Source organism: Malus sylvestris, chromosome 15, assembly GCF_916048215.2.
Source record: "Malus sylvestris chromosome 15, drMalSylv7.2, whole genome shotgun sequence".
Classification (NCBI taxonomy): domain Eukaryota; kingdom Viridiplantae; phylum Streptophyta; class Magnoliopsida; order Rosales; family Rosaceae; genus Malus; species Malus sylvestris.
The window spans coordinates 45,858,153-45,885,011 of record NC_062274.1 but is presented as its reverse complement, the minus strand read 5'-3'; the positions used below and the strand labels follow the sequence as shown (position 1 = coordinate 45,885,011).

General features: G+C 39.3%; 1 protein-coding gene across 1 annotated transcript; it reads left to right on the top strand.

Annotated features, from left to right (window-relative positions):
* Positions 1-17,813: 17,813 nt before the first annotated feature.
* LOC126605956 (transcription factor bHLH96-like) lies at positions 17,814-20,374 on the top strand. The gene is made up of 3 exons (XM_050273411.1): positions 17,814-18,563; positions 18,919-19,314; positions 20,124-20,374. The coding sequence occupies exons 1-3, from the start codon at positions 18,120-18,122 to the stop codon at positions 20,214-20,216; spliced, it is 933 nt and encodes a 310-aa protein (XP_050129368.1). The 5' UTR covers positions 17,814-18,119; the 3' UTR covers positions 20,217-20,374.
* The last annotated feature ends 6,485 nt before the right edge of the window (positions 20,375-26,859 follow it).

Here is a 26,859-nt window from a genome sequence, read left to right as displayed (position 1 = left end):
AAAAAGATAACTATTAATATATTTTAAAACATAAAATAATTAAATATATGTAATTAGCATGGCTACATTCATCAAAAAATATATATGGGTACAAATTAATTTTAAAATATGGGTACACATTAAAATTTAAAGTTATGGGGTACAAATTAACGGGCTAAATTAAAGTTTCAAGAAAAATGGGCACAAGAAGAAATTAAAATATATAATATTGGCACAAAATTAAAAAACAGGTACAAATTAAAAATAGAAATATATAAAAAAATAACTAAAAGCATATATTTAAAAATGATTAAATAAGTTTTTAATTTTAAAACTAACATATGTTGACATGTAAATTATTTATTTATTTAAATAATGACTCGAATAAAAGTGACAAACTCCACCCCGGATATCCAAGTGGACATCGAAATTGAGACATGTTGGCAGAGACCTAAAGAGTGACGAAGCCATGACATGCAAGTGATATGTGTGAAAGTACGAGCAAACTAAAACCGAGGTCTAAAACTAATTTAAGCTTATAGCGAGAGTGCATAGTGCCGGAATAACCCTTATTACAAATGCATGCAATGTCAGAGCACACTTAAAAGTGCAGTAAAAAGAAGAATATTTTTATCCTAGGTAGGATAAATATTACACGGTTAACAGAAAATAATTTCCTACATTATCAGTAGAGTGGATGTCAAAATCCGCCAATGATCCCTCCCCACCACAGAATTCAACTACTAAGTCCTTGATGGGTGCAAAACAGAAAGTGTGCATGACAAAAATAAACTTTTAACAAAATCTTATATTTTGGTAATATAGTAACCCTTCGCTGTAAAACCGGTATATTTTACAAAATCATACTACAATTAAGCATAAAACTAAGTATCAGTATAAAACAAATATTTCAAGGGTACGGGTAAACCATAGTACCTTAGCAACAATATGTAATACGCTTATTAAACTTATGCAAACACACGAGTCCATGTAGAAAGCACCTACATGAACAGGCTGAGTGTAAATAATTTACGCTCGAATACTATATACACGTAAAGTTGGCACTAAGCGTGTCACATACAAGTTTTAGATGCAAAAGTAACTTGTACATGTTGACCCTTATAATGGATCAAGGGTAAGCGTCACGGTACAATGTGAACATGCAGGTTAAGTTGGTCTTGGGCCGGACAAGTACTATAGAAATCGATGCAAGTGTGCATGATGAACATATAAATTATGTATGATCATGGCATCATAATTCCATAAATCTTGTTGATGCACAAAATCAGCGAGGACTTTGGTACAACAGAAAATGTTAAGTTTGTGACATTCGCTAGATTACTTCGGTCACTAGTGTGGATAAGTATGTAAATGGATAGGGATAGGGAAGCAAACACAAGATGTACGTGGTTCACCCAGATTGGCTACGTCCACGGAGTAGATGAGTTCTCATTAATTGTGAAGGGTTTACACAAGTACATAGGTTCAAGCTCTCCTTTAGTGAGTACTAGTGAATGATTTAGTACAAATGACATTAGGAAATATTGTGAAAGAATGATCTCTATTTATAGAAGAGAGTTTCTAGTTTCATTCTGACATTGACACGTGTCGTGTTATGATTGGCTTATGATGTTGACACATGTCGCGCTATGATTGGCTTCTGATGTAGACATGTGTCGCGCTGTGATTGACCTCCTGGTTGGAGGGAAACTCTTCTGGGTCATTGATAGTATAACGTTGATCGGTGCTCAGTAGTTTCGGGATTGGTCAAGTATGGTACAAACAGTGCTTCCCTAAGTTCCCGAGTGAGGGAAGCTCCTCGGTTGGGGACTTGCAAGATCCAAGCTATTGAGTAATCACGAAACTTCTAAGTACTGAAGTGTGGTATCATTTTCACTTGCCTTATCTGTCTCATATGTTGATGTGACATCTTCTCTGGAAGTACTTTTCCACCATCCAGGGGTGGTATCTTTAACCGATGAAGATGCACAAGGTAATATATCAATTTTCCTTGAAGCTTACTTGTAATTTTGGGCTTGGTCAAGTGCAATACAAACCCTATAGTAGGAGTTCCCCAAGTCGCCGAGTTAGGAGATTTGTCGAAGGAGGTAACGTACAAGGTAAACAATCAAACTTCCAAGCAAGTAACCTGGATCGGAGGTTCGACTTCGGCTTCTGGTTGATTGTTCTCATTCTCCTTGTGTCGTAAATAGCACCAAGGATAAGGAGAAGCAAATGAAGAAGAGATGACATGAGATACTTTTGCTTTTGAAGAAGTAACTTTCCACAGGCCTATTCTTGAACTGGGCTGGAGGGTTTTCTGGTTTCCTCCAGAGTATAAAGCCGACTCAAGAATTTGAGGGTCAAAACAAGTCCATCAAATCTAGAGTACGTTTGATCTTGATGATATGGGATACTTTTGCTTTTGACAAAGTAGTGGATGTATCGGCACGTGTTCTATTACGCTTGTCTCCATATGCTTCCTTGTATCCTTCTCACTTGCCCTATTTGTTCCTCAGGCAGATGTGGTATCTTCTCTGGAAGCATAAGATTTTGAAGATGAGTACTTGAGAGCAATGCTAGGTAAGTAATCAGGCAAAGGGTTCCAAGCAGTCAGTTCCTGACTGGAAGCTTGATTCCAAGTGCTGATTGATTGCTCTCTTTCTCCTTATCTTGCAGGTAAGAACAAGGCCAAAGGAAAAGATAGGGAAAAAGCTTGATATGGGATACTCTTGCTTTTAACCCTGATGATATGAGATACTCTTGCTCTGGTGTGGCTTGTTTGTAGAGGTATTATCGGGAGGAAAAGAAGCTGAGTATTTCGATAGACTTTGCTGAGAGTGCCCTCTCAGATGTGAAGAAAAGTTGAGCATTTTTTTTTATTTGCAGGTTTTGCCTGGCTGTGGATGATGGATGTCGACATATATAGGAGTCTCCCTAACAACAAGTAGTAATGATATTCCTTTACCCTTCTTGGTAGCAATGTAGTGGGAGCTGCAAGCTTCATGTGTTTTAACTTTGTTAGAGCACTTTGAAAAATTGGTCTGTGGTATCTGGAAAGCTGATGTTGCATGTGAAGATTGCAAATAAGCTTTATCCAAGGAAATCTAGCTCTCGAAGTTCGGAAAGCGGTGCCCCTTTGGTTTTCGAACAAGCAATCCTGTCGGGGATTTGGCTCTCGAGATTCAGAGAACTATGCATCTTCGATTTTTGAGAAAGCAATCTTGTTGGGAGTCTGGCTCTCGAGATTCGGAGAGCAGTGTCTCTTCGATTTTTGAGAAAGTAATCCTGTTGGAAGTCTAGCTTTCGAGATTCGGAGGGCGGTGCCTCTTCGATTTTTGAGCACGTAATCTTGTTGGGAGTCTGGCTCTCGAGATTCGGAGAGTGGTGCCTCTTCGATTTTTGAGAAAGCAATCCTGTTGGGAGTCAGATTCTTGAGATTCGGATAGCAGTGTCTCTTCGATTTTTGATAAAGTAATCCTGTTAGGAGTCTGGCTCTCGAGATTCGGAGGGCGATGCCTCTTCGATTTTTTAGCAAGCAATCTTGTTGGGAGTGTTTTCTCGAATGTGAGTAAAGGTTGGGCATTTTTGCCACACTGTCTTGCCACGGAGCACGGAGGTTAACACACATTGGGACTTTCTAGTTATCAAGCAGTGTTGTTATTCCTTTACCCCTGTGGGTAATAGTAGGGTAGCTGGACCTTCAAAATTTATGTGTCTAAACTTTGTCAGAGATTTTTGGCAAAGTTATATGTGGTACCCGAAAAGCTGATGTTGCGTGTGGAAAATGGTGCCTCTTCGAAATCCGGAGAGTGGTGCCTCTTCGATTTTTAAACCAACGACCATGTTGCCCTTTCTTTGATAAGGGCACCAATTATGTGCAAGAAGTACATTTAGAGAGTTATTGCTTGTAGGAATTTTCCCTTTACTTCAGAGATTTATTGCACCTCATTTTTCCTTCATCATTTCTGAGAATGTCTGGCCCATCCCACCGTCGTTTTGACATGAACTTTGGTGAAGATGCAGCCATGCCTTCTCAAGACAACATATGGCGCCCATCCTTCTTATCCTCTACTGGTCCTCTTACTGTTGGGGACTTTGTGATGAAGAATGATATGACCGCTGCGGTGGTGGCCAGGAACCTTCTCACTTCCAAAGATAACAGACTACTTTCTAAACAGTCTGATGAGTTGGCTGTTAAGGATTTTCTGGCTCTCAGTGTTCAGTGTGCAGGTTATGTGTCTAATATGGCCCAACGCCTATTTGCTCGAACCCGTCGAGTTGAATCATTGGTGGCTGAAGTGATAAGTCTCAAACAGGAAATCAGAGGGCTCAAGCATGAGAACAAACAGTTGCACAGGCTCGCACATGACTATGCTACAAACATGAAGATGAAGCTTGACCAGCTGCAGGAATCTGATGGTCAGATTTTGCTTGATCATCAGAGGTTTGTGGGTTTGTTCCAAAGGCATTTATTGCCTTCGCCTTCTGAGGCTGTACCGCATAATAAAGCTCTGAATGATCAACCTTCGGTGCCTCCTCCTTCTGGGGTTCTGCGCAGTACTGAGGCTCCGAATGATCACCCTCCGGTGCCTACTCTTTCTGGGGCTCTATCGACTGCTGAGACTTCTCATGAGCAACCTTTATGAACGCTCCCTCTTGTTTGTTTATTTTGATTCATGTATATCTACATATTTGTAACTTATCAGAGATATCAATAAACAAGCTTTGCTTCATTTCAACGTATTGTGTTAAATACACCAAGGCCTTCTTCACTAAGTTCTTTGAATTTTTTCTTTTGTTGAAGCTTGTATGTTGAACCTTTGAGAGTGAAGCATGTATGTTGAGGTAGTGTTCCCTTAATTTCCTGAGTGAGGAAAACTTCTCGGTTGGAGACTTAAAAAATCCAAGTCACTGAGTGGTCTTGAGACTTCTGAGTATGAAGGTGCAATAGCATATGGTAGGTGTCCCTCAAGTCTCCGGTCGAGGGAGTTGACGAATGAGGCATTTTCTTTCTAAGTGGTAGCCCAAAACTCCTCATTCATATATATTTGTTATGAAAGTTGTTAGGCCCAAAGAAGATGAGGCCTAGGCAATTTTTTTTTTTTTTGAATTTTCGAAATTTTTTTTATTTTATTTTTTTGAATTTTTGAATTTTTGAATTTTCAAATTTCCGAAAATATATATATATATATATATATATATATATATATATATATATATATTTTTTTTTTTAAGTTTTGTAGGTGAAGCTTTGTAGGTGAAGCTTTGAGGTTGAAGCTTTGTTGGGCACCATGAATTGATTTTGCTTCACACTATCTTGATCAAGATAGTGTGAAGTTTTTGTAGATGAAGCTTTTGTGTTGAAGCTTTGTAGGTGAAGCTTTTGTGGGTCAAGTTTTTGTGGGTCAAGTTTTTGTGGGTCAAGCTTTTGTGGGTCAAGCTTTTGTAGGTGAAGCTTTTGTGGGTCAAACTTTTGTGGGTCAAGCTTTTGTAGGTGAAGCTTTTGTGGGTGAAGCTTTTGTAAGTCAAGCTTTTGTGGGTCAAGTTTTTTGTAGGTGAAACATTCGAGTTGAAGCTTTTGTGTTGAAGCTTTTATGGGTGAAGCTTTTGTGTTGAAACTTTTGTAGGTGAAGCTTTGGAGTTGAAGCTTTGCAGGTGAAACTTTGGAGTTAAAACTTTTGTTGGGTACCATGAATTGATTTGCTTCACACTATCTTGATCAAGATAGTGTGAAGCTTTTGAGAATTTGTAGTTATCTTCCATTGATGAAGTTTTTGTTGGGTACCATGAATTGATTTTGCTTCATACTATCTTGATCAAGATAGTGTGAAGCTTTTGAGATTTTGTAGTTGTCCTCCATTGATGAAGCTTTTGTGGGTGAAGCTTTTGTATTGAAGCTTTTGTAGGTGAAGCTTTGGAGTTGAAGCTTTTGTTGGGTACCATGAATTGATTTTGCTTCACACTATCTTAGTGTGAAGCTTTTGAGAATTTGTAGTTGTCCTCCATTGATGAAGCTTAGTTGAATTTCCCTTCTTTTTTTTTTGTTGGGAAACTAGAAATTTGAAAATGTGGGAGAGACAACATATACAAATTTTGCTTCCACACTGTTGAGCAAGAGATTGTGATGCAAGCCACACTTTGTAGTAGTCGAAGGTTTGGATGAACCATATAAATTGAATTTGCTTCGAACAGTCTTGAATTTGCTTCGAAGGTTTGGGAATTATAGTTGCCCTCCATTGATGAAGCTTTTGTTGGCACCATAAATTGGTTTTGTTTCACACTGTCTTGATCAAGAGTGTGTGAAGCTTTTGAGAATTGTGGTTGAACTCCTTTGATGAAGCTTTTGTTGGCACCATAAATTGGTTTTGCTTCACACTGTCTTGATCAAGGGTGTGTAAAGCTTTCGAGAATTGTGGTTGAACTCCTTTGATAAAGCTCTTGTTGGCACCATAAATTGGTTTTGCTTCACACTGTCTTGATCAAGAGTGTGTGAAGCTTTTGAGAATTGTGGTTGAACGCATTTGATGAAGCTCTTGTTGGCACTATAAATTGGTTTTGCTTCACACTGTCTTGATCAAGAGTGTGTGAAGCTTTCTACGAGTTGTAGTGTTTGCATTGTTACAGAGGGGAAATGTTTGAAGTAGATGCAAGAGGGATGAATAGCTTGATCTTCGTATGCAATACACTGAAGTTGTTGTTGGCTTGCAATAAGACTTTGTTGGTGACTATAACTCTTGTTGGGCATAAGTGCTCCCCTAGTTGAGTTGTCAAGCTTGAGGGTTTTTTTTATTATTTGTGAATGCTAGGAGTTCATATGTACAAGTTGTACCACTCGTCTTCTGGTAGGTAGAATGAATGTTGAGTTGCTTTCATCACTTGGTTGGTGGTACGAAGGTGGGTTCCTTTATCACCTTTCATCACATTTCATCACCTGGTTGGTGGCACGAGGATGAGTTCCTTCTTCCTCTGGTTGGTGGCATGAATGGCAAGTTGCCAAATGATATTAGAGTACGGGTTGTACATTTTATCACCTGGTTGGTGGCATGAAGAAGAGTTCATTCTTCACCTGGTTGGTGGCATGAGTGGCAAGTTGCCAAATGATATTAGAGTACGGGTTATACATTTCATCACCTGGTTGGTGGCATGAAGGAGAGTACGGGTTGTACATTTCATCACCTGGTTGGTGGCATGAAGATGAGTTCCTTCTTCACCTGGTTGGTGGCATGAGTGGCAAGTTGCCAAATGATATTAGAGTACGAGTTGTACATTTCATCACCTAGTTGGTGGCATGAAGGAGACGGGTTGTACATTTCATCACCTGGTTGGTGGCATGAAGATGAGTTCCTTCTTCACCTGGTTGGTGGCATGAGTGGCAAATTGCCAAATGATATTAGAGTACAGGTGGTACATTTCATCACCTGGTTAGTGGCATGAAGGAGAGTACGGGTTGTACATTTCATCACCTGGTTGGTGGCATGAAGATGAGTTCCTTCTTCACATTTCATTACCTGGTTGGTGAGAATAAGGGCAAGGTGTCTAGGCACATTGTAGCAAGTGTTGAATGACACAAAGTATGTTGAACCCTTTCAAAGCACAGTTAGCTTATGTATGAATGTGTTGGAATGTTTGATTGAACGAATATACTGTGAAGCTTTTCGTTTATTTGTATAGTCTTGTTGACATATACTTAGACTTTGTTTCATGTTGGAAGCATTCATGTTGAAGCTTTGAACCCGAGTGTTTCATTGCTAGGAATGTAAGAGGATTAGGACCGAGTTGTCTAAATCACCTCTTTATTGAATTCATGCCAAATAGTCTTCGTAACATAGGATGCCGAACGGCTGAAGCTTAACACTTGTACAATGTGAGTTTACTTGTAATAGAACTTTAAGTGATCAGCGTTCTATGGATGGCCAAGGGTCTTGCCATTGGAGCATCTAAGCTTGTAGGAGCCAGGGCGACTGATGCCAACAACTTCAAACGGTCCATCCCAGTTTGGACTAAGTGTTCATTCACTCGGGACTCTATCGCAGAGTAATCTTTTCTTCAATACCCAGTCCCCCACTTTGAAAGAACAAGGTTTGACCCTTGTGTCATAGTAGTTGGAGATGCGCTGCTTGTAGGCGACATTCCTCAAGTGAGCCTGGTTTCTGTGTTCCTCGACTAGATCTAACTTGAGGGTAAGTTGTTTGTCATTATCGCTTTACACGTAGTTCTGGACTCGGAACGTTGCTTGCTCAAGCTTAACTGGGACAACTGCCTCTGTACCAAAGGCAAGTGAGAATAGGGTTTCTGTTGTTGATGTCCGATACGAAGTGCGGTATGATAAAAGAACTTAGGGTACAAATTCTGGTCAACAACCTTTAGCCTTGTCCAAGCTGGCTTTCAAAGTTCGCTTGATTATTTTGTTGATAGCTTCAACTTGTCCATTAGACTGGGGATGAGCTGGGGAGGCAAAACATAAGTTGATGTTGAACTTAGAGCAGAACATCCTGAACTTATTGTTGTCGAACTGCCGCTCATTGTCAGTGACTATCGCATTAGGAATGCCGAATCTGCAAAGGATGTTCTTCTATACGAAGTCTTCTATTTTTACCTCAGTAATGGTTGCCAAGGGTTCTACTTCAGCCCACTTTGTGAAGTAGTTAACTGCAACGATTGCATAGCGAACTTTGCCCTTCCCTGCAGGCATTGGGTCGATCAAATCAAGTCCCCATTGGGCGAAGGGCCAAAGGCTGATCATAGGAGTGAGCAGCTCGGGAAGGGAGTGAGGAATAGTTACGTAGCATTGACACTTATCACATGAGCGGGATATTCTGATGGTATCTTGGTGGAGTGTTAGCTAGTAATATCCTTGGTAAAAAGCCTTGTGTGCTAGGGATCGAGATCCAGCATGATCTCCGCAGATTCCTTCATGTATTTCCCGGAGGACAGTTTCCGCCTCTGCGTGCATAAGGCATCTTAGGTATGGTAGGTTAAAACCTCGCTTGTAGAGTTGGTCATTAATGATCAAGTAATGGGTAGCCTTGTATCGAATTTGCTTAGCTTGGACTTTGTCATTTGGAAGGGTGCCATGAGTAAGGAATCTATAAATTGGGGTAATTCAATTATCCCCTTGTTGTAAGTTGCACACTTCTGTAGCCATGGTGTTTGGTGCTGCCAACAATTTGACCTGAATTTTTCTTCCAATCTTGTCTTCTACCGCTGAGGCGAGGGGAGCCAAAGAATCTGCATGACTGTTTGCCGCTCGAGGAATTTGGGTGATCTGGTAGTGGAAGTGCTTGAGCAACAATTGTGTTTGTGCCAGATATGCTGTCATGGAGTTATCCTTAGCGTCAAAGTTGTTGGTGACCTGGTTAACCACCAATTGGGAGTCACTGAAGATATCAATTCGTTTAACCCCAAAGTGTTTGGCCAAACGTAAGCTTGCTAGGAGGGCTTCATATTCAGCCTCATTGTTCGACGCCTTGAATTTGAAACGAAGAGCATACACCATTGCCACTTTGTCAGAGATCGTAAGGACTAGTCCTGCTCCATAACCCTGTTGGTTGGACGAGCCATCAACATATAGGCTCCATGATGGGGCTGTTGGTTCTATTTTCTGAGCTTCCGAGGGTAATGAAATCACTTCTTTAGGCGTAGAAACAATGTCAACAGGATATGTGAAGTCGGCGATGAAGTCTGCCACTGCTTGGCCCTTCTCAGCTGGCTTTGGTTGGTAGAAGATGTCAAACTCACCCAATGATATCGCTTATTTGATCATTCGCCCAGAAGTGTCAAGACTTTAGAGTATCTGTCGAAGATGATGGTTAGTAAGCACGATGATGAAGTGTGCTTGGAAGTAAGGGTGAAGTTTTCGAGCAGACATGACCAATGCTAGAGCCAATTTCTCAATGTTGGAGTATCGTGTCTCCACATCTTGTAAGGCCTTACTAGCGTAGTAGACAAGCCGTTCGACATTACCATCCGTTCAAATGAGAACGGAACTTACTATTGAAGCCGATACTGACAGATAGATAATGAGAGTGTCACCAACCTCAGGTTTGGAGAGCAGAGGGGCTTTACTCATATAGTCTTTGAGGTTCTTGAATGCCTTAACACATTCATAAGTCCATGTAATGTACTTCTTACTTCCCTTAAGTGCTTTGAAGAAAGGAGCACATCTATCTGTGGCCTTAGAGATGAACCTAGTTAAGGCTGCCACTTTGCCAGTAAGGCTCTGGATATCTTTTGAAGTTACCGGTTCTTTCATGTCGAGGATTGCTTTGATCTTCTCAGGATTAGCCTCAATGCCTTGTTGGCTTATCATGAAGCTTAAAAATTTGCCAGAGCCTACGCCGAAGGCACATTTGTTAGGGTTCAACCTCATTCGATACCTCTTCAGAATGGTGAAAGTTTCAGATAGTTTGGTGATGTGTTGGTCAGCATGTTTGCTCTTGACTAACATATCATTAACGTAAACTTCCATGCTTTTCTCAATCTGTTCGGCGAACATTGAATTGACCAGTCTCTGATAAGTCGCTCCTGCATTCTTTAGGCCGAAATGCATCACTTTATAGCAATATAGTCCCCTGTCAGTAGTGAAGGCTATGTGTTCTTGGTCCGGAGGGTTCATGAGGATTTGGTTGTATCCTGAGTAAGCATCCATGAAGCTCAGGAGTTCACACCCTGCCGTAGAGTCTATAAGTCTATCTATGAGAGAAAGAGGAAAGCTATCATACGGGCATCCTTTGTTTAGGTCGGTGTAATCGACACACATTCTCCACAAGACCTTTTGGAGCAGGAGACTTTCCTTGGTCGGATTCTTCTTAATAAGGACAACATTTGCTACCCACGTTGGATAATTGACTTCGAGGACGAAGCCTATGCCTTTGACTTTTTCAACTTCTACCTTCATTGCCTCGTATCTTTTAGCGTCATAAGATATTCGCTTCTACCTCACTGGCTTGGTCTTGGGGTCAATACTTAAGCGATGACAGATTATATCGGGAGAGTTGCCTGGCATGTCCTCGTATGACCAAGCGAAGACCTTAGTGTTTTCTTGCAAAAAATAGATCAATGCCAATCGAATCAGTGGTGACAAGGTGGTACCAATCTTCACCATGCGATTCGGATAATCTTTTGAGAAAAAGACCTTCTCCAACTCTTCAGTGGGTTGTGCTTGCTGGGGGAAAGAGTCATCTCGAGGATCATCGGGTTGACTGTTGCCACCGTGAAGATCCAAGTTGGCTTCGTCTGGGCTGGTCTTTATGACTTGGTCATGTATAGAAAGGGTTTCCTTGGGCACATGCAGGTGCTGTTGCTTGACCGAAGTGTTGTAACATGATCGTGCACTAAGTTGATCTCCTCTGATGTAACCATTGCCATAGGGGGTTAGAAATTTCATCAACAACATATGTGTGGATACCATGGCCTTGAGATCATTGATGCCTGCGTGTCTGAAGATGACATTGTATGCCGTTGAGCAATCAACCACCAGGAAGTTAGTGGTAATGGTAGCTTTGTAAGGGCATAACCAATGGTGAAAGGTAAGTGTATGCTCCCCAAAGGTTGCACGATATCACCAGAGAAGCTTATCAGAGAGGAAATTGAGCGGTCGAGCAAGTGTTCAGCTACATTAAGTGCCCTGAAAGCTTCAGCAAACATGATATTGACGAAGCCCCCGTGTCTACCAGGATTCGTCGTACTTCAAAGTTGGCTATGTGAGCTTCCACGATCAGTGGGTCGTTGTGAGGGTAGATGATACCTCTTTCTTCCTCAGGGTAGAAACATATTGGATCCCAGTTAGGCTTTTGATACTTACCTCCCCTGATGTCTTCCACGTGAAACACTTGGTGGTCAGACCTTAAAGCTCGTTCACTATTTTTCATGGCCCTGTTGGAAGATTTAGATATGGGTGTGCCACCACTTATGGAATATATCACATTTACCTAGCGTTGGTTACGGTTACCCCTTGGAGGGTGAAGGAGGAATTGATCAATTTTTCCTTCACGTGCCAAAGCTTTAATATGATCATGAAGGGTGATACACTTCTCGCCGTCATGGCCGTTATGCTCGTGGTAGCAGCAAAACGTGCCCGTGTTCTTCGTGGGCTTGTAATTCGGGTGCCTCGGCTTTGGCTTCAGTATCAAGTGTGCTATGCTGGGGTAAATTGCCATGCATGTGGCGTTCAAAGGTGTGTATGCCTCATACCTCAGGGTAGGGTCTGTCCTAGCACATGCTTGACCCACTGTGTTGACTGCCTAGGGTCGGGGATTATCATGGCGATACCTTTGGTTATCGCAATAGTGTCCCTTACTCCTTTTACTAAAATGAAACTAGTGAGGATGGAAATCTTTCCTTTTGCCCTGAGATTGATATGTCTGTTGACTTGGCAAAGTATTAAGTAAGGCAGGGGGATGAACCACTGCCGTTTGGAAGGTCGAGGTCTTCTCATTTGGTTGGATCTGGCTTCCACTCCCTACTTACTGATAAGGGGTGGTTGTAGGGGGTTTCTCTTGATATGTCATTGCCTCAGCAGAGGCATGGTTGTAAGCTTGTGCCATCACCTCAGAGTAAGTCTTCCAAATGTTGGCATTGATCATGTACTTAAAGAAACAATCACGTAGGCCTGCCGTGAAGGCCTTGAGGGCGGTCTTGTCATCTACCTCAGCGCAGCGAGAATACTCATGGCTGAAACAACCAGCATACTCTCGCAATGACTCGTCCGGCTTTTGGTGAATAGTGTACAAGTCATCTGCAGAATGCAAGCGATCGGTCTGGAAGATGTGTTGAGAGACAAACAGTTTCCTTAGTTCGTTAAATAAGTCTACTGTCTAAGGTGGAAGACGACAATACTAGTTTAGAGTTCCGCCAGAGAGGGTGGAGGGGAAGAGAAGACATCGCTCTTTGTCGGTGTGCATCTGATATGCCATGGTGGACTCAAAGAGGTTAAGGTGTTCAATTGGGTCCTTCATTCCAGTATAGAGTTATAAACCAAGCTTTTGTTTTGTCTTCGCTTGAAGGGGGTGTCAAGGATCCTCCTTGTGAGAGGGCCAGGACTAGGTTGGTTCCAATCAGGTATCTCGGCCTGACATTCGGCCTTCAACTTGTTTACTTCCTCAATGAGCTGTAGGATAATGGGGTCTTGAATGGAGTTATGTACCATTGAGATTTTCTTTCGTAAGTCTCCATCGCCTCTTTGAAGTAGGAAAGTTTAAGCAAGGGCGTGTGATTTTTCCTTGGACTCGCCGTACTGACTTCTAGGGCGAGTCTGTCGGAATACCTCAGAGTCATGTGTACCTTCATGTTCCTCTAGGACATGTCGTTCCTTCCCTAGATTAGCAGCTGGCTTGGGTCGTGGGAGGGGACCGAGTCTTTCAGAAACCCTTGGGTCATTGATCTTCGAGCATATGTGGAGGGGATTCTCTCGACGTTGCTTTAGGAAGTCTCGACAGTCACGATAAAGGGCTTTCGATCCTTCCAACTCTTCTGCAAGGAGGTTTCTTCCTCCACTTCTCCTGCTTCGAGTTGAAGCAGCTAGGTTGAGAAAAGTCTTATGTTGATCAATGTTTTGATGATTAGCTCGCTCCTCATCAGGGATACTCGTGTCGAATGAAGGTGACCCTCCGTGTTAGGGGGCACCCAGATAATGGTTGATATCCACAGAGGCAACAAGCTCACATGTTTGAGTACGCATAGTTTCGTGGAGCGTCTCAAAGAGCTTTTCATACTGCTCTTGGAGGACCTCACTCTTCATTGCTATCTTATTGTTTTGAGCTTCTAACTTATCGACTTTAGCTTGAAGAGAAACCCTCTTTCCTTCCTTCTTTCGTTGCTTCGCACTAGGTGCAAGATGGGTGTCATTCTGCGTGCTGTGGCTTCCTTCACTCCTCATGTTGAAGAAGGATGCATGGTCAAAAGAGAGTGTACAAATGGTGGAAACCAGCTTAATAAAGTTGAAGAGAGTGAGAATAAGTGTCGTTCCTACAAACGGCGCCAAATGTTGATGCACAAAATCAGCGAGGACTTTGGTACAACAAAAAGTGTTAAGTTTGTGACCTTCGCTAGATTGCTTCGGTCACTAGTGTGGATAAGTATGTAAATGGATAGGGACAGGGAAGCAAACACAAGATGTACGTGGTTCACCCAGATTGGCTAAGTCCACGGAGTAAAGGAGTTCTCATTAATTGTGAATGGTTTACACAAGTAGATAGGTTCAAGCTCTCCTTTAGTGAGTACTAGTGAATGATTTAGTACAAGTGATATTAGCAAATATTGTGAGAGAATGATCTCTATTTATAGAAGAGAGTTTCTAGTTTCATTCTGACATTGACACGTGTTGTGTTGTGATTGGCTTCTGATGTTGACACGTGTCGTGCTATGATTGGCTTTTGATGTCGACACGTGCCGCGCTGTGATGGCGACACGTCCATCAGAACTCCGAAGTTAAGCAAGTTCGGGCGAGAACATTCCCATGATGGGTGACCCACTAGGAAGTTCTGCTCGCGTGAGTTCCCATAAACAAAACTGTGAGGGCATGGTCGGGGCCCAAAACGGACAATATCGTGCTACGGTGGAGTCGAGTCCATGATGTGGTAGGGGCCCGGGCCAGGATGTGACAATATTAATTATAAAAAAAATATTAAAATACGTAGTTTAATAAAAACATAAAAGTAAAGGAAAAAATTAAAAAGAAACCTTTGCGCGACCATGACTTTTGTCGCGTAAGATTAAAAGCAAGGAAGCCGTTCATCGTTCAAAATTGTAAATGACAAAATTGTTTAATTAAATAATATTAATATTACTCGAAAAACATATAGTTTGGGACAAATTTCGTATTGCATAAAAGTTTACACGGCGAATATTTTCGTCGTGCATAGGCTTACTTAACGACTACATGTCATCACGACAAACTCAACGCGACCAATGGCATAGCCATGTTAAGGGCTACCTTGGGCTATATAGCCCAGGTAGCTTTCCGTAAAAAATTAAAATTTTACATGTAATTTTTATTGATTTTTGAATGTAGCCCATCATATATTTAGTCACTAATCCTAATTTTCTTGGTTTAACCATATAAAATTATATAATACAGTTTACAAACCATCCCTTTTTGTCTCGTCATTTTTCTCATCGCTTCTTTTACATGTACAAGTTTGGATTTGTTTGAATTTTAACACTTATTTGTTTAATAATTAAAATTCTTGGCTCACCTTGTGAAAATTTTCTTAAGCTAGAGGATACTGTGAAAAATACAGTATCAAGTGTCTTTGTTTATAAAGATTTGAATGTTTAAGTTGGTCCACCCGGTGAAAATTTCCTAGCTCCGCCATTGACGCGACGAAAACCTTTTAGTTATGCATGACACACTTCGTTCTCTTATATTTTAGGCGATGAACTTGCGCGATTTATAACTTGTCTTCGTCGCACAAACACAGTTTTCACGACCTTTGTGTGACAATGTCTTTGCAACGAAGAATTCATCGTACCAATATTTAAGCAATGCGAGTTGTCTTTACATAATGAACTTTTGTTCGTTGCGAAAATTGTTTAATGTAGTAGTGTCATATAAAATTCATATTAAAAATAAACAAAAAAATTAAAAAAAGCCAGTTATCTAATTGTAATTAAATAAGGGAATTGTTATTAGCACTTCAAAAATCTCATTTGTCACTACAAACTTTCTATAATTATAAATGTGTTGAATGAGATTTTTGAAGTGTTAATAACAGTTCTCTTAAATAATTAAGTAAACAAAATTAAGGTTCTATTGAAACACTGAATCCTTAAAAAATTGATCAAATAGCTAATTTGTTTTCAATTTGGTTTACTTTTTAAGGGATGATCCTTGATGATCCACTAAGTTGGTTTCAACCCTTGCTTTACTCATAATTTAGTAGATATGAAATAAAAAAATACTCTAAAATAGCTAGGTATTCCTCTTTAAAAACATTTTAATTAAGGAAGACGACACAAAATTTACAAAAAACAAAATGACACCAACCAAGTTGCGTTTTATTTAAGACCTAATTAGTCGTCGAATCTTATTAGCTACAACAATTCGTGATCTGTTCAAAGGAATGAATTGGTTATGGATTTTTTTCAATTTTTAAGTAGATCGAAGGAAAACAGTGGAATAATTGATCAACAGATTATTCAATAAACAACGATATTAAAAACGGAAAAAGAATCAAAATAGTACAATGGCGGTGCTAGCAAAATTCTATGGAGCTAAAACCCTGTAAACAGCGAAAACCCTAGAGAATGTCTTGTTGAAATGCGGTTAATTAATTATTAAAGAAATTATTAGTAAAATTACCTAAATCTCTTGTTCGATTCTCAGTGCAAAAATGTGAATCAAACTAACACCGTTGTAGTAAATGCGGTTGTATGTAAAATCACGTGAACTTATCATTCAAGTAATTATAATAGTTTATTAATTTGTTGATCTGAGATTTTTAATGTTCGACACTCTCCCGCTCAATATTGTTACATGAAACAAAGTTAACAATAAATTGAGAGCCAAACAAAGAAAAACACAAGAACAGTAAATGGTGCAGTGGGATCTTGGGAAAGAGTGACGGAAACGTTTTAAGTCCGCATCGGAGATGATTACAGAGTGGCTGTTAGTGAGGTCACATGGATTCCTCTGAGCATGTCCGACACCTGAACCAAGCTGTTGTGTATTGTTTTTATCGCCTTCTCTCTCTCTCTCTCTCTCTCTATCTCTGTTTATAGATCTTCATCAGAATCTCTGGGACATCACCAGCTTTTCGTCATCTTCTTCTTTTTCTATGTCCAAGTGTCCGACCAAATTATTGCCTAATGAAACCATGGTCACATCTTCTGTTCAGAAAATTATGAAAAAAGTACAGTATTAGCTGGATAAAAGACTAAACTATCCCCTTTCAATGCATGCAAATTTGAGTTGAATAGGGAGATTGCTGTCCTCACGGTTAATATGGCGTTCTATTCATGACATGGGATATGCTTTTGGGTCCGCACATACAAAATGTCTTCTCCAAAGGCGCCCGCTGTTGGATTATCTACATTGAGTTTTAATAATTAATTTAATAATCCATTAGAGGTGCTTAATAGGTGAAAGAATAAATTATATCGTATATTCGTATTTATCATTTACAAAATTTAAAATTAAGACTTTTCATTTATAAGTGTAGTGAATAAACATTAGACTAAGGAACTAATGATTGTTTGAGAGTTTGTCTATTGAATGTACTAATTTTCACTTGTATTACTCATAATACTCATAAGAATGAGATTTAAACAGTGAGATTCATAACTCGCGTTTAAGTGTAGAAAAATAGTACTAGATTGTAGTACCAAATTGTTGTTTAAGAGTTTGTCGATTGAATATACTAATTTTTACTTGTACTACTATACTAATTTTTACTTGTACTACTCATAATACTCATAAGGATTAGATTTAAAGAGTAAGATTATATCTACACAAGTGAGCCTTTGAGTGTTTCCTAACGATAGATGCATGCTACTCGCATGCTTGTGTAGAGGATTGATTGTAGCATTATTTATGCAAGCAAATTCATTGTACAAGATGTAATCAATAATGCAATCAGTAGTTCAAGTACAAATAACATGTTGTAATAAATCAGTCCAACCAATATAATATTGGTGTATAATCAAATTGTTTGTTGTCGTGTGTAAGATGTTTTTCGTATGAGTGCATTATTAGACCGTGACGTCACAGTGACAGTACAAATATTTCATGTAAGTTGTGAGAGAGCAAAAGAGAATCTCTCTCTAACCTCTAATGGAGACTGGTCTACCTGAAATCTCACGTGCAACACAATGTAGCGTTTTGTTTACTTGGCTAAGCTCCTTTAAAAAGGAACCAGAGTTTCTTATTGGAGATGATAAAAGGGCGAGTTTGTTTGGTCTTTTGGGTGTAGTGCTTTGGCTTAGCTAGCTTCAACCCTAATAAAAATTTCTTTGATTTGGGTTCTCTATTAGTGGAAAGAAAAAACCTCCTCTCCCTTCTAACTTCCTTTTCCCTTCTGAACCACTCAAAAGCCCCTCGTACACTGTCACTCACTACTGTAGAATCCTCTTTGACAAATCTTCACCGGAGAATTAAACAGATTTTTCAGTAGTTAAAAAGTGATTAGAGTGATTAAAGCATGACATTAGAAGCTGTGGTTTACCCACAAGAGTACCCATTTAGCTTTGGTTGCAAAGACTTCTACTCTTTTAATGGGGGTGGTTCTTGGGGCAGTGACTTCATCTCACAAGACCAGCAAGGCAACAATGAATATTGGGACTACTGTTCATCATCTCCTTCACTTTTGCAAAATGTGAAAGATTGGGATCCTAACTCCTCACCTGAGGCCTGCACAGTTGATCAATCTTGCCCATCAGGACAACACCTCTCTGCCATGGAAGCACCGCCGCAACTAGCAACAACAAGTCGGCGCAAACGGCGTCGTACCAAGAGCAGCAAGAACAAGGAGGAAATTGAGAACCAGAGGATGACGCACATTGTTGTGGAGCGCAACAGGCGCAAACAAATGAATGAGTACCTTGCTGTCCTCAGATCATTGATGCCACAATCTTATGCTCAAAGGGTCAGTTTTACATTTTGATCACAAAAATAAAAAATTGGGTTCCTAGGTTGGCCAAAAAAATTCTTCGAGCTACATATGTTTTTATTTTTGTTTTTCTTTCACAAAAGTCATATTACAGGAGGGAGGTACACGAACACAGAACCTCGAATGTGAGGGTAAACTGCCTTAACCACTATTAAGGGAGGCAGTACAACTAGAAGTCCCTTGCATCTCCATTTTCTTTAGATTGAAATGTTTTTGGGATTAACCCTTATCGTTCAAAAAACTCACATGGATTTCTACCCATATGTTCTTTTAAACTGAATTTTTTTTTGGGATTGGACCAAATTAATCTTGTTATAAATATTTGTTACAGGGGGACCAAGCATCAATTGTTGGGGGTGCCATAAACTTTGTGAAGGAGCTAGAGCAGCTTTTTCAGTCCATGAACAGCAACAAGAGGAGCAAGCAACAGCCTTTGGCTGACTTCTTCACCTTCCCACAATTTTCAACTCGTGCAACACAGAATAACAACTCAGCTGGGGTCCAAGCAAATGAGTCGAATACGACTCAGTGTAACAACAACCAGTGGGCAGCAGCAGACATAGAAGTGACCATGGTGGACAACCATGCCAACCTTAAGATACTGTCCAAGAAAAGGCCTAGACAGCTATTGAAGATGGTGGCTGGATTTCAAAGCCTTAGGCTCAGTGTTCTTCACCTTAATGTCACCACAGCTGATGAAATGGTCCTCTACTCGGTTAGCGTTAAGGTAATTTGTTTACTGTTTTACAGCCAAGTCTTTTCAAATGATTGCATTACCTTTTCATAATTAATGTCCTATCAAGAAAACATCAATATATTTGACCAGAAAAAAAAAATCATATCAACAAATTTTATGTTACTACTGTCACCGCCAATATTAAGAGAAATGCTAATTAATTAACCTAGTCACCAGGTGATAAGGGAATAAACGAATGTACTTTTACTGTTTTAATTTCAATTTTTGATATCAAATTTAAATGTCAGTGACTATGACTACTTTATCGTTAACTAACCAAGACACCGAGACTCTCCCTCAAAAACTATAATTGCAGGCTGTTTGTGTTGAAAAACAGTGAAAGGAGTACAGTAAACAAGGAAATGATGGGAGCACTAGGCTTTCAATAACGTTGGATTTTCATCTGAGTCTTTAAATTGGACAAAAGAAGATTAACTTTAACAGCTAATCAATTACACCCACTTATTATATTATTTATTATTTTCCTCACCCCATTTTTGTCATTTGGTTTTGCACTGCGTATGTGAATATGATGATGGGAATGCTACAAATTCATGTACTAATTAAAAAGTTTGTCTAGAAATTAATAAGAGAAAATTACATTTTTGTCATTTGGTTTTGCACTGCGTATGCATCGATCTGGTGGGTCCGATGTGAATCCTACAAGTTCATTCACTAAAAAAATGTCTAAAAAAGAACAGATCATCATTTTTTTTTCTTTTACTAAACTCAGTATATATGTTTTTTTTTTTAATTTTAGAAAAAATAATTAATTTCTGTTTATTTGTGAATTGGGACAGATTGAAGAAGGCTGCCCGTTAAATACAGTGGATGAAATAGCAGCAGCTGTTAATCAAATGCTCCGCACAATTCAAGAAGCTGCCTTTAGCTGAAAGTTTAATCCTTACTTTGAGTGGGATTAAATTTTCTTCGTTCTCTTTTGCATTATATTGTATGGTGTATGTTTGCTTATTGAGAGAAAGGACTAATCTAATTGTCTGCAGTGAGCCACAATGATTGAAATAATCACTGCAACAGCATCTTTCCAATACCTCTAAAACCAACAAAACAGACAGATAAGATATATTAAGTAACATCTTTCTCTATCATTGCTTAATTTGTAAGATAAAGTAGTGTCCCAGATGCAAATTATAATTCTATCGTCAATTAAATTACTATAATTTGACATAAATCTGCTGGAATTAATATTCGTTTCTTTGGGAGTCGAACATTTTGGGTTACGGAATGACCGAAAGGAGTCGAACTTTTGGGTAGGGTCCCCACTGTACAATCGAATATTTGTACTTCTTAAACTGTATACCCATCCCGACAAAAAAAAGAAAAAAAACCTATGTCCCCATCGATCTAACCCTAATTTTCTATTAATTGAGATTAACTTACATATGCATTATGTATAAACTCGTTTCACGACATGCATATGAGTTCAACTATATTAGTGAGCTTCATAAACATGTGAGAAAAAAAACGTTGTGAAGGGAAGAATATATAACTAGGGTGGTTCGGTATGAGATCCTAAATTGAAAAAGGATCTTTAATTGCAAAGAAAATTTTCGAGACGGAAATTTGAAAACTAATTCTGAACCAAAATTTCGGTATTCCAAATTTTTGAAGTCGGTGCATATTGATGCTGAAAAGGTGGAGAACCAATCTGAGACGTGCAAGCATTCGATTTGGTATCTGGGTCGGAGTTTTCGGCACAGGGGAGGGTGATAGTGCTGCCATGTGGGCTGACATTGGGTTCGCACATAAGGCTGGTGGGGAGGCTGAGGGCGGAGTTTCAACCCAAGATTGCCCTGATGAGAGATGGTGAGTCGGCGATGGTTTCGCAGTTTAAGGTGGAGTTGCTGGGGTTGAAGACTGTGGAGGGTGAGGAGCCACCGAGACTTTTGCATTTCAATCCAAGGTTGAGGGGGGATTGGAGTGGAAGGGTTGTGATTCAACTCAACACTTGTTACAGGATAACTATGACAGTCGTTTTGAAAACTGTTGCCATCTGAGAGTATGGGGTAAGTTGTGGAATAAACACATGAATGAAGATTCGATACTGTAACAGTATTCTCCTGGAAATAGTTTTCTAATAAAATTAAACCTAACTAATAATTAAAATAAATAAATAAATAATGGGTTCGGTTGGGATTCCCGAACCAATGCATAGCTCAGAACGAATCTTATCTCGAAATTTTCTGGTATCACTTCGGTATAGAGTCCTGAAATTTCGTATTATCGGTTTGGAAATTTTTCGGTATGAGATCGGGATTTTTTTTGCATGGTTTGAGATTTTTGGAAAAAAATTCCAGCCCTATATATAACAAATCAAGTAGTTCTTAATTTAGTGGTATGCGAATTTTTTTTCCCCAGCAAGTAAGCTCAATGTAATGAGAATTACAGAACATCATGCACTTTGGTTTGCAGCATTTTAATGTTGTCGGGACAAGTTGCATAGGAAAGAAAACTTTGGTGTATATGAAAAATGTAATTAATCCCAAAAGTGGAAGCTAACTACTTTTTTTTTTTTTTTTAGGCAACCTTTTTCTGGTAAAGAAAAGAAGAGCGTAACAAACATTTTACAGATTGGAGACGATGTGTTGGGGTTAAAAATCGACTGGCTAGCTAGCGGGCTTTATCTGTCGATGATAATATTCTGTTTGATACGAGCTGGCCTCAATTCTAACTATGACCATGCTCCTTTAAAGGATATTATTGAGCGAGGTTAAGACCGTCACGTTTTATTTTTTGTGTTGTTTATTGATCAAGTTGAATTAATATTCACTAGTTTTGTCAAGATTCCTCAAAAAATTGGGAAATAGTACATATGTTTTTTTTTCATGTACAAGAAATCCTAACATTCCCAGATGCAAGTACTGCATCTGAGACCTATCTTATTTTGCTTGTTTTTAAATCATCTTACGACTGCTACTGCTAGCTAGAGTGCTTTTGATAGTGCGCTTGGTACCTTTAGAATGTTGACTTGTGAGCAAGAAAGAAGTTTCGTGAACTAGAATTTAGGACAGAGCATTTTGGCGTGTTGAAGGGGTCACGACGAAATTCTCAATTGGAGAAGGCTATGGTTCCTAACAAGTTAATAATCTAAAGCAAAGGGGAAGAAGCTTAATTTACGAATAAAAAAGAATGAAGAAGTTTCCTGGATGAAATTATTGCAATTTATATTAAAGATTATTGCATATTAGGCCATCTTCAACCGACCTGGCCAATTGCTATAGGGCTAAAAATAACTCGAAATGACATGAAAATCGTCTCCAACTGAAAGATAGGCCAAAGGGTTTGGGGGCCCTACCGTGCCAAAAATATGAAATTAGGCCAACCTGATGGCCTATTCCAACCAGCCAGCCAGTCCTGGGGCGGACCAAAGTTTGAATTACAATAGCTACCTGGCGTCAGCATGACCCCAGCTAGCAACGGCTAGCCGACGCCATGTTACCGTAGCATTTGATTTTTTTTTTAAAGACAAAAAAAATTTGTTGTCTTTAATATTTAAGTAGTAGTTTTTAAATTGAAGTTGTTGTAGTCTTTAAATTGAAGTTGTAGTCTTTAAATTTAAGTTATAGTTTTTAAAATGAAGTAGTTGAATCTTAAAATTGAAGTTGTTGCATCTTTAAATTGAAGTTGTTGTAATTTTTACTATGTCCGAAAACCTTATTTTAATAAGATAGTTTAATTTAAGTAACCATACTAATTCAATTAAAATAATAAATGTTGTTTGGCCTATGGCCCTTTGGCCCTCTTGGTTGGAGATGATTTTTTGTCATAGGGCTATGTTTGGCCTATGGCCCTTTGACCCCCTCGGTGGAGATGGTATGAAATATGGCATGCAACTGTTCATTAAAATATAATTTCTTGGAGGACTATATGGCTAAAGGGAGCCCTCTGGCCCTCATTCAGTTGGAGATGGCCTTATAATGAGTACGAAGAGGAATGACGGAGGTTAAGAAAAGATAACAAGCTATTAGTTTTACAAATATTATTTTAGTAGCCTTTGGAACTTACCTGAAAAAAATAGTAACACGCACAGACACATGTCCTTTTTTTGTTGAGAACGGTAGTTGTATAATTGATAATCTTCTTTAGAAAAAAAAAAAAGGTAATTGGTGGCAAACCGCGATTATTTATCTTATCGGCTTAGAGGAGGCTAGTTGGAATTGCACCTTACCTATGGCCAAGATCAAGTAGATTCACAGCATACAAAATATCGAACTTAGGACCTCCCTTTTTTTGTTTAGGGAGCTGATGTTTACACTTTTCCACTAGGCCACTTGTCATGGTTATTGAAAGAAGAATTACTTTCTTCAAATAATACATCCCGAATATAATAGAACCTCGATAATTTTATACTCGATATAATTTCGATCAATAATATTTTGGGCATTGTCTCAACTTAGAGATAGTGTGCTAAATTAATAATTCACTAAATTTATAAGATAATTCACCATAAAAAAAGATTATTTTATTGGCAACCCACAATTGTTAAATACGCCAACTAACACGTCCTGATCCCGATGTCTGGAGGACAGTGGGATGTCCACGTGCTGACCGACGCTCGAGGGTGATGCAAGCCATTTAATGAATGCATATGTCGAGAACATGTGAAACATGCATATAAATTTTGCTCGAACTACATAATAATAATAGTCAGCCGTCAATAAAATAAGGTGTAACAGAAAGTGCTATTACATAATAATAAAATAAGCCGTCAATAAATTTCGCATGACATGTTCAGAGCAAACATCTAATTCAAAATGCAAACAGAAGGTGTAACAGAAAGTGCTATTACAAGTGATGTCAAAAGCAGAGAGGATGACGCGATGTCACTGGTAGGGAAATACCTCGTAGCTCGGATTGTATGCCTTGTTCCTATGTCCTGAGGGGGCGACCAAGTTGATATATAGGTAGTACTAACATAATTATTCAACAACGTTCTAACCCCCAAAGTTTATGAAAACTCAGTAGTATAATATGTAATAGGTTTTCCGAAAATCCTAGCTTGCCATAAAACCTTTCATAAAACATATGTCGTATATAATGTGCTAAATAGTGGTATCATAATTGACCAAAGCCACTACATCACCCGACCCGTAGGCCAAATATATGAATATCTTCCGACCCGTAGGCCACTACATCACCCAACCCGTTGGCCAAAATAAATATCTTCCGACCCGTAGGCCACTACATCACCTGACCAAAGCCAATATAAGTATCGTCGCACGTAGACAAAACAGTGACTACTAGATAAGCATAAAAACATTGAATATAATTTTTTCAACATAAGTACATATATCTCAACGGAGCTCAGTAACTCAAACATCATATCTCCAAACATCTTCACAGTATATAGTCATCCATCATATATACTACAAAGAACATGAAAATCTATAAAGCATGGTATTCCAAAATATTCTCAGTAAAACATGATATCTCATAATAAGTAAAATCTAATTTACTCAAAAAACGTTTCATAAAACGTAACCATTAAATCATGCTTTCATGTATGCATTTTAGAAGGGGTCCACTCACAGATACTCCTTTATCGAAATGCCGTGCGAAAAAGAAAGGACGGAATTGCTGCTAATAAACGCATCTAAGCACATAAAGGGTATAATTAATAAAACTCTATCATAATGATTGAATTTCAAAAAACGGATGTCATAAACGTATTCAGGACATCAAAAAACATAAGGGGGGACCTACCCCCACACACTGAGATGAGTCGCCGGAAAGTTCACCAGAAAAGTCGCTAGCGCCAGTTGGACGTAGGCGAGTGTGCTCCACTTGCCGGCACCGACAACTTTTCACGCATGCCCACATGCAGGCCCACGCGCCACTCACACGCGGCCTAGGTTCTGGGCTCCTACTGGGTTTGGGCTTGGGCTTGGGGTCCTGGGCTCGGGCTTGGGGTTTTGGGCTTAGGCCTAGGGTCTTGGGCTTGGGCCTGGTAGCCCAGCCTGATGCTTTGGGTTTAGGTTGGGTTTCGATCTAAGTCTTAGCATCTTGGGTCAAGTTTGACCCGGTTTCGACAAGGGAGAAGATCGGAGCTTCCCGAGCTCCGATCGACTTCGTTACTCAACCTAGGGTGCAATCTAGTTATCCAATTGAAGTGCATGACGAGTGGAAGAGTTTCATACCTATGTCACGCCGTGAAGTGGCTGGAGTTGGCCGGAGTTTGTCTCGCAAGCCACGGGGCTTGCCAGAGAAGTTAGTTAGGTGTCCTGGGCTTCATAGAGGAGGAGGGAGAGAGAGGGACCCAACATGGTGGGCGTGGTGGTGCCGTCTCCACCGTTGTTGTCTCGGTTTTTGGTATGTGTGGTGTGTGTGTAGATCGAGGAGAGGAAGAGAGGTTGGTGCGAGAGAGAGAGAGAGAGTGGGTGAGCTAAGAGAGAGAAAGTGAACTCGGGGGAGGAAAGAGAGAGAGAGAAAGGGAAAATGAGATGGGTGTGCCACGTGGCATGCAAGGAAGAGAGATAGTGTGTGTTAAAATAATAAAAAGATATGCAAAATATCCCAAAAGTGAAAGGGAGTAATCCGGGTAGGGTGAGGAGATAAGGGGCATAATGGTAATTTTCTAATTCCGTTAATATGAAATTACACATAATTTGGGACTGGGTTTCACACCAACATACTTAAATCACCCCACACTTTATATTTGGAATTTCTCACTTTAACAAGTGGCACATGTTTTTTTACACCAAAAAAAAAAATGTATTTAAAATTATAATTTCTTTTGTGTGTAAAAATTAACACGTGGCATTTGAAAAAAATTAAAATATTAAAATGCAAAAATTAGTGCACAAGTTGCTAACTTGAAGTGGAAATTGGCTCAATGTTTACGTTTTGGTTGCAGTAAAGATGGTTTTTATGTAGTACTTTTGAAAAAACCAAGTATAAAATAGGTACTGTGATTACATTCTACAGTTTTCCTTTTGATGTAGGTTTCGATCCACATCAAAACGATATAAATAAATGATTAATGGATGGACTTTGGTTAACTTGGGATGACTTACCCAAGTTGCATTCTGCCAGAAACTCGTTTTCTTCCCATCTTGGTCTTTATTTTGCAATTATTCTCCAATTCCACACCAAACCAAACAGACCAAAGTTTGAAGTCTTAACTTTTTTTTAACATAGATTTAGATTTTCTCTTACCGTGTCCTTTTGATACCGGAACAATATCTGCAAAGCCAAAATATATGAGAACAATGACATGGTAAATATTTGCAAATGAAAAATATTACTCTAAGCATCAATAAAATTCATCTTAAACTTTGGCAAAAATTTTGGAATGCAGAAGTCTTCACCTAATTTGGTCAAAGACAGAGTATATAGAGAATGTTCAGTGGGAATGAGGGTCCAAATGAGATAGGGGTGAGGATTAGAGATGAGGAAGTACCAAAGATTGAGCACTTTCGTTATCTTGGATCTATCTTGTAAAAGAACAGAGAATTGGATGAAGATCTCAACCATAGAATACAAGATGGATGAATGAAGTGGAAGAGTGCATCGGAT

Bases quoted from the DNA above. Each gene is read 5' to 3' on its own strand.
- LOC126605956 (XM_050273411.1), top strand. From the start codon at position 18,120: ATGACATTAGAAGCTGTGGTTTACCCACAAGAGTACCCATTTAGCTTT. The intron at 18,564-18,918 runs GTCAGTTTTACA...TATTTGTTACAG, and splicing joins CACAATCTTATGCTCAAAGG to GGGGACCAAGCATCAATTGT. The intron at 19,315-20,123 runs GTAATTTGTTTA...GAATTGGGACAG, and splicing joins TCTACTCGGTTAGCGTTAAG to ATTGAAGAAGGCTGCCCGTT.